The sequence below is a fragment of the Protobothrops mucrosquamatus genome, unplaced genomic scaffold (assembly GCF_001527695.2).
Source record: "Protobothrops mucrosquamatus isolate PMUCROS unplaced genomic scaffold, P.Mucros_1.0 scaffold527, whole genome shotgun sequence".
NCBI lineage: Eukaryota > Metazoa > Chordata > Lepidosauria > Squamata > Viperidae > Protobothrops > Protobothrops mucrosquamatus.
The window spans coordinates 445,502-456,393 of NW_015386835.1; the positions used below are offsets into that span (position 1 = coordinate 445,502).

Here is a 10,892-nt window from a genome sequence, read left to right on the forward strand (position 1 = left end):
CAACAAGATACACATGAAAAAAAATAAAGCTATATACAAGGTGTCCTCTCTAATCACATGTTTAAGGAAACATTTTTCTTTTCCATTTTTATCTATTCATAATAAGAGATTCACATCCCACAGAACTCTGATCTACTACAATGTTTCTCAAACTTTACAATGTTTTGACTTCTTCAAGGTTTTTATGCTAATTCCAGGACATCTACAATCTACAGAAGTCTAACCCCTCAGATGTAAACATAGAATACAAGCCTCCAGTTCTCATGGCCAAGAACAGTCAAAATCAGCTGACTTGAATGACTGCTCCTCCCTTCTCACTTGCCCTTTGTTGAACAAACTGACACTTAAAAGTTTACCTGGGAGCTGTGCTTTTGCAATCTGTTCCATGGGACTGTAGACTCTCTATCCAATCAATCCATACTCAGCAGAACAAAATTCAAATGTGTAAACTTGGAGAGATGGTCTTTGGTGCGCCTTTGTCTTATCCCACCTTTTTTGGAATGGGAAGAACTGTATCATTCAACCAATGCTCTTCCTTTCTTGAAGGAAGAAGTATTGCAGTTCTGCTGTGGTAGGCTGGATATTTTGAATTATGACCCATCTCCTTTTCTGTGACTTTCCCTGGCTTTCTGTGAGAGCAGATGTTGATGTTCTTAGTACAACGGTTGCTAGGCCAAGCTTCTCATCAAATAGATGGGCTGTTGCCTGATTGGCTATATGTTCCATCTTTAATTGTTGCCCTCTAACACTGAGACAGTGGAGACAGGCTTGGGGAAGGGGAGGTAAATTTGGTATGACGAATAACAGGAATCACTATACCTAAAGCTGAGAAGGTTTCTAAAATGGGGAAACTCCTAGTAAACAGGCAGAAGAGATGGAAATTCTTCCCATTCCTGCAGTTTATTATGAGTTATAAGGTGGTGAGAAAGGCTATTCAATCTCTCGTGACTAGAAAGAAATGCAGCTGGCAATTCCAGGTGAACAAGAAACAATGGAAGGAGAAACTAAAGAAGGAGATGGTATAAGGACTGAAGCTGACAAAGGAGGAACCAATTATTTTAAGGTAATCCATAATGGTTATATAAACATGGAAGCGACTAAGACTAGGAAAAGAATGGTTAAAATTCATTTACAAACAAGGGCACCAGAAAAAGGTCTAGAATTTAAAATCTGTGGCTGACATATGTATATATAGGGCCCAATTTATATGCAAAATAGTCATATTTTCCACACATATACAAGTTCTTTCTTGCCTTTAATAAAGATAATTTTAGCTATGTCAAATCTGTGAAACCTACTTGGCTACTTACTGAAGCACATTGAGTTTGTAGAGCAGTGTTTCCCATCTTTGGTAATTTTCAGGTGTATAGACTTCAAATCCCAGAATTCCACAGCCAGTATAGCCATTGTTAAGTATTATACACTGAGAGTTGAAAATCCCCCTACCTGGAATTTGCCAAGGCTGGGAAACACTGCTTCAGAGAATCAAGATTCATTGACATGTCTTTTGTGAAATCAACTCTGGCTATTTAATACCTGCAACTTTCTAACTTTTTATAACCTCACCAGCAGAACAGATTAATGTTAGATTTTAGTTCTTTGGCACTACTAATTTGAGTGATCTTACTTATAGATTAAATTTAGTAATAACTTGTAAAGTTCCTTTTATAAAAAAAGAAATGTGCAATCCAAAAGTTAGATATCAACTATACAATGTATATAGTCTAGTTAAATTTAAAACTACATAGAATAAAGCAAATTACTATAACAATTGAAAACTATTATTAATAGCATTTTTCCCCTACCAATGATAATAGCAGTGTTCCAATATCTTAGGATTTGCCACAAGGAAGAGGGAGTCAAGCTATTCTCCAAAGCACCTGAGGGCGGGACAAGAAGCAATGGATGGAAACTAATCAAGGAGAGAAGCAACCTAGAACTAAGGAGAAACTTCCTAATAGTAAGTACAATTAATCAGTGGAACAACTTACCTCCAGAAGTTGTGAATGCTCCAACCCTGGAAGTTTTTAAGAAGAGACTGGACAACCATTTGTCTGAAATGGTATAGGTTTCCTGCCTAAGCAGGGGGTTGGACTCGATGACCTCCAAGGTCCCTTCTAACTCTGTTATTCTATTCTATTCTATTCTACTCTACTCTATTCTTATATTTGGCCAAAGAATACTTCAAAAGTTATTTCTATCAATACAGAGATTTTTCATTAGATTAGATTACTTGGAAACCAGCTTACTACTATATACACTTTTTATAATATTTGCATTTTTCCTTAGAGATTGAAACTATTTGAGTAAGTATGAGTAATATTAATGTATAAATTAAGACAGCTTCTTGAATGAATAGTTGCAATCTCAAAAAAACCCCTTTTTGAGAACAGGACATTTCTAGGAAAAGCAGTGTTTCTTTTTTATTGGGGAGAGTAATAAAAATATTGGGAGGAAATGGAGAAATGTTTGTAAATGGGTAGGAAGTACAGGTTCATCTTATACATTGATGCTGGATCTCAAGAATAGCATCCTTTAGCTTGGGGTTCTTTCTTTCTAATCAGCATGGCCAAAGTCAAAAATAGCCACTGACATTAATAAGATTATAAAAATCCTTAATTGTAATTTCTGTAAGCATTGTAATGAGATTAAAGAGATATGAGAAAAGAACTTATTTTAAAAAATACAAAATTATTTACTACCTAACTTTCTGATTAAGAAAAATCATGCAAAGATATTAACCACCATGAAATATTTTTTTAAATGTTTAACAAAAGAATCAAGATTTTCAGCAAACATGCAAAAATTCATATCAGAAAATGAATAAAAATGTATATATTGAACCAGGAATATCACCACACTGTTGAAATCAGTATGAAAATGCAGAAAAACAAATACTTTCTCTCAAACTACCAGCGGAATGACTATATATGATTCATGTATTATCTTTTTAAGAAAAGCATTTCTACATAGTGAAGATAAGTAAATCCCTACTAACATGTTAAAAAGACAAAGAAAAATATAATACAAAGACAAAAATGCTTGGAATGACAAAACTTTGTGTCTGTTAAACAAATTCAGTAAGAACAAAAAATAAAGCAACAACAGCAAAAGCTATACAATGAAAAAAAATCATATATAAATATAATTTGAGAGGAGAAAATATGAACTTTTAAAACAAGGAGCACAAAAACAAGATATGTCAAACACCGGAAAAGAATTCTATGTAATAGTCACACAAGGGAAAGATTAAAGATAAGAGATTATATCATTATATATTTACTCAATGCCACAGAGAGGACACACACAAATAAGAATTTAAGAACGCTTGGTAATATTGTCAGTATAAGGAAAGGAATCAGTATAATTCACATTCCTGAACTACCCAGATTTCTTGGAATGCTATTATGCCCCTGGTTTCTCATATTTCCCAACTTTGACATTTACTTTTCAGATCTAAGAACATGCCCAACATGTGTTGAACACATACTTGTGTGTTTATTTTAAAAGCTAACCCAGATTAATATGAAAATGCAGTTCAAAGAAGTATGAACGCAATGTTAGCACATACCAAAACCTGACTAATTTCTCTTACTTTTTTGATACTGTTACCTGAGAGAAACAACGGAGGAAAAACAGTTGCTATTTGGGGTTTTTCTTTAACATAAATTAATGGAAAAACTATTTCTTCCTTTTAGTTAAAAATAGTTGTATACTGAAATCTTTTACAGAGTTCAAACATATTCTTAGTACAAGATATATACAATTACATGCATCAAGAGCCAGCCTTGTAATAGTTTCTAACCTCAGAAGATGTTGGGTAGGAGTTGGAGGATCCAAAATGGCAACACATAAGTTCCTGGCTTGCAATAGGCTTACCATTTCAACCTGGATCAGCCCCAGCAACATTACTGGGTAGAAATCACCTTTGAGCCATCACTGAGCATTGGTCAAAGGAGGAAATTGCAGAGTAACCTCTCTGATCTGCAAAACAACTTCTAGAAAACCAATGGTACAAAGCCTATTCATCACATTCATTAAATCACAAGTTTTCATTCATTTCTTAGTTTTCTGACTGAACCCAATCCTTTATCTCTTCTGATCTAGAAAGTATGCCTGATTTCATATATCTACATATGCCATGCTATGGAATTAAACATAATGGCTGTTCTATCCAATAGATCTTTAGAATGCACTGGGCCAAATCAACAGTAAATCCACAAGGTATTCTCATTTCCATCAATCTTGTCTCCTTAATATAAAGTTATGAAACTGCTGGAATTGTGATTTGGAATTGTGGAGTGAGGTGCTATCAGTATGCTAATGATAATATTTAATCCTATCATACTTTGTTATTTAAGAAATCAATGCATACGGTGAAAGCTGCTGGGATGCAATACTGAATTACATAAAGATGAAAGTGAAACTGAATCTCAGGTGGGAAGCCTGCCTTACAATTTGCATAAACTCTTCAAAAGTTCACAACTTGGGAGTACTCCTTAATCAGTAACTACTTCATTTTAAAAAATATATTGCTTAGTTTTATATTTTATTGTTCATAGATTTTATAACTGAATTATTCTGGCAATTTTGGCATGTATAGGATTATATGTTTAAGTACTTTTTTATCATTGTGTAGACTTATAATATCATCCCAGCACAGATAATTTACCAGCTGTTTTCCAAGATCAGTTCAAAGAGATGGTCTTAATCTTTAAAACATTAAACAGTGTAGGAGTTGGCAATATGAGGCACCTCTCATGTTTTTATGCACATGGCCAATTACTAATCTCTGCAGAAAAATCCTTGAGCAGCAACTTAGATTACAAAAGCTCACTTCCTGAGTATGTGGGAAAGGGCATTCATTTGCTTTGTTCCTAAATAATGAAACACCGATTCTTCAGTTTGTAATTTGGACTCATTCTCTTTGTATTTTAAAATGAAATAAAAGTATTTCTCTGACTTCTTTAAATTGTTAGTAGATATGATTTTATGCTATTTCAGTATGTCTTTCATATTTTTTATGTATTATGTTCATTACACTTCTGTTTATTATAGCAACTTATAAACAAATAAATATGTGAAACTGCATAAGCTGTTGTTGTCCTCATCTACAAGAGTTGGACAGGGTTATAACAATTCACAATATAGCATAGCACTTCAGAGAAACCTTTTAAGAGAAGCAAGAGAAAATGCCTGCTGTATTAAAGTTCAGCTGTTACAGAACTTCTATGATTTCAGAACAGGACAAATAACCGTACCTAAATAAGGATACTGACACAAATGGTCAGTATAACAAAAGCAAATCTCTTTACATGTGTGCAAAAAAGGCATTTCCCTGCACTTAAATTCTGTTCAGAAATTGGGCAACTCAATAAACAACAATTAAAATCAAAACCAAAAATTCTGGCACTCCAGCCATCCTCGTCAAATACATCCAACAAGACTATCCACAGGATCCCAACTCACTCTACACAGCTACCTGAGGAAAAAGTCAGCTCTTTGTAGCCTTCTGGAAAGTTAAAAGGGTGGAAGCTTGCTGGATCCTGAAGTTCCACAAGATAGAGGCTGTTACAGAAAAGGGAGAGTTCCTAGGTCTCATTAGCAGGCAGCATTTAAGGGGGAGGGAGGCCTGGAGCATGCCCAGTCTTAAATAACCTGATGGAGTAGGCAAATACCCTCAGGAAGAACTGGGGTCTGGCAAATAACCTGGCCCCATTATGGACGCATGCACTATTCAAGTATGTTAGGAAATGTCATTAACTTCAATAGACAATATAAGAAAGGTTACAACGTTCTCTATATAAAGCATGTTATCTACCACTCTGATTGTCTCTTACTATGTTACTATGTCACATTTGCTTGCCTCCCACATTTGCTTGCCTCCCAACCACAGATTTAGAAATTTATAAAATAGTTCTGATTATAATACAATTAGCTTAGTTTTCAGAGCTAGAAACAAAGTCATCTGCTCCGATTTCTATACTGTTTGCAGAAAATAATTCTTCCTGATCCATTTTTGCATAAGCTTATGCATGTAACTGCATTTTTATGTACAATATCCACCAATACATTCATTTTCTCAGCACTTTTCCATAATATATGCTATTTTGCACACAGCTTCCCCAATGTATTTTTCATAATTTTATCATAGATTGATAAACCACATGAATGATGACTATTTTACTATTTGGAGAAGAATAAAAAATAAAGAATATAGCTTTGTGATATGCCAGCAACATTCAATTTAAAATGCATTTAAATTGTATTTAATGCAAACTAATTCAGGAAATATGAATTAGTTTTCAATAAATAAATTCAAATAAATTTCCTATCTTCCCTATTAAGAACCAATCTGAATCCAACAAAATTAAAAATTTGTTTAATTACTTTTGAGCAAACATTAAAACACACCTGACATTTTTAGGAAGGTTTTTTTTAGAAGGGATCAAAGAAATTACTTCAATGAATTCATGATTCATTTGAAAACAGTGTGCAATTCTCCACATGATCCTCTCAACAATAAAAGCAAAAAAAGCAATAAAAGCATTAGAAGTAATGGAAAACAAAATTTTCTTAAAGGAAAAACCTGTCACATTTCAACATTACTTATAGAAAACTACATGATTTCAATAAATTTGTACATCCTTCTGAGATGTATTTTCAATGATATACTGCTGTACTTAATCTGAATACTTGTATAAACATGTAAAAGTTAAATATGGTTCACTAAAGTAAGAAAAGGAAGTCAGAAATCTGAACCAAGGGAGATAGGGAGAGGAAAGAAATAACTTCATTTGCTGAATTTCTTTCATCTCAACACTTTCCTTTCTGATAGGTTTGTTGCTCAGTTTAGACTAAGATAAGCTTCTCATCTCATTCAGCCACATATTTATCACATGTTCTTAACTTTGATTCTTCTAAGAATGAATGTAAACATGCACTACTTTCAAAAACAAAGATAAAAGTTGCACCAACAGGAATGAGGCTCCAAACTGGAAAGATGCTTCGTCCCTTCATCTTTTTCAGTTCGAAGTAGGAGAAAACATGCACTAAACTCCAGTTTTATTTTAGCTAAGTCCAGATTTGTAATTATGTTATTTATTATTTAAAATACACTGCTATGTGTTGTATGCCACCCACTATTACATGTTGTATGCTACCCAGAGTCACTTGCTTTTGAGATGGGAGGCTCTATAAATTAGATAAATAAAGCCAGAAAAAATTACTCATGGTGCATTACTTAAGAGACTAACTAGAATGTATTTCATCAGGATTCCCATTTGCGATCACAAGCTAGGAAATATGCTAAAGTTAAACTAAATCCTAATTTGTTTCTCTTTATAGTAAACTCTAGTTCCTATGTACATATACTGTCCTCTCCAAAGAGGATAAAATTAGCATAATCAGATACAAAGTAGATAGGGATTCTGAAATGTTGAAGCATTAATGCAGTGTTTCTCAACCTTGACAATTTTAAGGCATGTGGACTTCAACTCCCAGAATTCCACAGCCAGCAATGCTGGCTGTGGAATTCTGGGAGTTGAAATCCACATGCCTTAAAATTGTCAAGGTTGAGAAACACTGCATTAATGTCTAGAAGAGTGGTTTGAATGCAATCTTCTTCTGCTGGTATTTCCTCTTTTTCCCTGCCTACTTTTCTATCTGATTATCCCTATCTCTAAAAAGTTACAAAGTTCAAAATTTGGCAGAATGTGGTTCTTCTTTTATTCCTATAACTCAAATGTAACTTGAAACTTATTACATTCTTATATCACTGTTTTTTCTAAACAGTATTATTCTACTGCTAACTAATTGGGAATATATTAGAAACTGGCTTCCAACTAGACCCATGGGACATTGTTTTTGTCTCTACATTAATTGAAGACTGTTACTGCCAGAAGTGGCTCAGCATAGGTCCCATAATGGACCTAACTGATCGCTCAAAAGGTAAGCAGTGTTGGTGTTGATTACCTGGATGAGGGACTACCTGGGAATCCTGGAGCTATTGGTTAAATAAGGAAGTATAAAAAAAGCCCAAAAGAAGGCAAAGCCAAACCACTGCTATCATTGCCAAGAAAACTGCATGGATGGAGTCATGAATTGAAGTAGCTTAAGAAGGTTTTTACCTTTTACTGACAGAAGTTACAGCCCTTTGAGTGGTTGGATAGTTCACTAGTAGCTGGGTTATTCACCACTTGCAAAGTTAGAATGCTAGGAACTTGGTCACACTTTCAGAGACAACTCTTACATTCTATTGACACACAATAGAAACAAGTGATCATATCAAGAGGAGCAGTGATTTTTATTTATTTGGCAGCCGATAGCTAACAGACCAGGCTTGGCTAAGCAAAACTTATTTAATGATGAAAAAAGAAAAGAACAAGTTGTTCTTTATATAAGCCTAAAAGACCATAAGCACAGCAGAACAAATTCCAAGAAGAGTACCAGTTTGTAATTTTAATCTGAAGAAGAGCAATCATTTTTACTTTATGTATTCTGAAAATTATATCCATTCCACCTTCTCCTATTCAATATTATTTTTAGTTATATTAATGTACAATGATAAGTCCAATTCACACACTATACAAAATTAGAACAAAGAAATTCAGGTTAAAATCCCCATTCATGCACAAGGTTCACAGAATAATCTCCAGCTAGTCATTATGTAAGCATGCTATCCAACAGACATATAAATTGGCAGGATAAAATGGTAAGAAAGAAACAAGTACATCAACTTTCTGTCACTGAAAGAGAAGTCAGACAGTAAGATAAACAGACTGGGAAATTTCCCACAACCCTTCAGTTCAGCTGTGACCAAGTTTAGAGAAATAGGATCATGTATGCTTCTAAAGACAAGAGATACCAGATTCAAACAGGAGTATCAAAGTAAAATACAAATACTATTCTGAATTCTATTATAGAAATCCACAATGGTATACAAAAAGAAAGGGTCTGGGAGATAATTCATTTGCAAAAGTGCAGCTCATTCCTTAAACAATCACATTGTTTTCAATATTTATAATCTTTTGCTAACTATAATTATTTAGTTTCTAATTTTTAAATATGTTAATGTATATAACAGAAAGCTACTTGTTGAAGCATGGATTAGACATCAGTATCCATACACCCCACTGTCTGAATTATAAAGTAATTTGTAACGTTCATTTTATACACATATTCAATAATTTGTTAAAAATATAACTGCCAATTCATTAAAAACTATTATATTCAAGAGTCATTGAGCAAAGATGGCACTATAATATAGTTTTCTATTCATAACTTCTCCAATACTCCACAGCTATATATTTTAAAATTGGTTATTGCTGTAATCATAGTTTCAGAACAAAACGAATTTCATCCTAAATCAGTCTTAAATTTCATAAACAATGAAAATAAGTTCTGTAATTAAATGAAGAGACACTGCACTAAAATATTCATTTGTTCTCCTTGTTATTGCAAACAACCTTAATACTAATTTCAGAAAGAATATATGGAAAAAAGAATCATTATGAAGTTTAATAGCTGAAAACAGCCATACTTGTATGAAGTATTTAATATGTTATTCCTAGAGTTTCCGGCACAGCTGATGTGTAATTGCAGCTATCATATCTCTAAAGAAAAGCCTTCCTTAACAAATGAAGTAACTTATAATATTTAATAACAAAGATGGTAGACAGGGCTTATCAATTCCAGTATTATACAACGTTTCATTTTCAGTTTTTCAAAAATGTCTTTAGCAGGCTATATGAAATTCAACTTTTACCACAGTTTTTAAAAAATGATGATATTCATGATCAGGATTCCACACCAGATTCTGTACTTGTGGATATTGCAAGTTTAAAAATAAGGAACACACTAGATTTTTTTTCATCCCATTTACTTTTAAGATTCTGATCACCAACTGACAGTGCCTTTCAATTAACAGACACATATACAGATACTGTATCCCCTGGTTAAAAACCTGCATTCTTTTTTTTTTTTAAACACTCTCTACAGCTTGCAGCAATATTTATGCAGTAGACGAATATTGTAAAGATACTTCCGGGAACTCAAAAATGTACTTCAACCAGACTCCAGAACAAAGACAAATACATTTCAGCTATCCTTTAATTTCAATGAACAAAACAAAACAAGGTAAATAAGCCTCCCCAGCACCCCAGAAATAAAAGAAATCCTCCTTTTCCCTCCAGCAAGCTATCAGTTCTGGCCTAAGCAGCCATGTCCTCATTTCCCTTTAAGGTGTTGCAGAAGAAAAAAAACTCCAGTACGTCGGATTTACATTTTGCTTTCAGCACACGCAGAGCAAGAGTATACGAAAACAAAAAAATTGAAAAAGTCAACTCACATATACATCGCTGCCTGAAAGCTAAAGGGAGGAAAATAATCCGCAGGCTGGAACTGAAAACGGCTACAATACGCACACCAGGGAGTGAAGCTCGGAGAAACATAACCCTCCGCGACGCCCCATTTCCCCCCCCCCAACTCCCATAAAGGGGTTTACCTTCATGATGAACTCAGGCTGCAGCAGAAAAATCCGAAAGCGAATGTGCTGCCAAGGCTGGACCTGAAATTTAAAACAAAGCACTGAGCCACAGCACCATCCCCCTTTTTCAACGGGGCGCACTCTGCAAGTGTGGGGAGGGGGCCGTTTTGCAGGAATCTCTCCCCTCGTCTCCCATTCCAGCTTACCTCTCCGTTGCCCTCCCCCCCCCACACATTCCCCCCCCCTTTCTCTTACGCCGCCTCTCCGCTCCAGCCACAAAAAGCCGCTGCTCTCGGAGCCCCACGCCCGCGGCTGCCTTCCCCCTCACCCGCTGCCTTTGACGCCATTTCTGTCAGAGCAGAAACTTGCCACAACAACAACCGCTTCTTAACAAACCCCCCCCCCC

The 10,892-nt window shown here is 34.8% G+C and overlaps 1 protein-coding gene across 1 annotated transcript in view; it reads right to left on the bottom strand.

Moving 5' to 3' along the window:
• ARID4B (AT-rich interaction domain 4B) overlaps window positions 1-10,833 on the bottom strand; it is an 86,638-nt gene extending 75,805 nt beyond the window's left edge. The window contains exons 1-2 of the mRNA XM_015816922.2: window positions 10,742-10,833; window positions 10,505-10,628 (exon numbers count right to left, since the gene is read on the bottom strand). Coding sequence (XP_015672408.2) covers window positions 10,505-10,628; window positions 10,742-10,833 — 216 coding nt within the window. The remainder of the gene's footprint in view (window positions 1-10,504; window positions 10,629-10,741) is intronic.
• Between the last annotated feature and the right edge of the window lie 59 nt (window positions 10,834-10,892).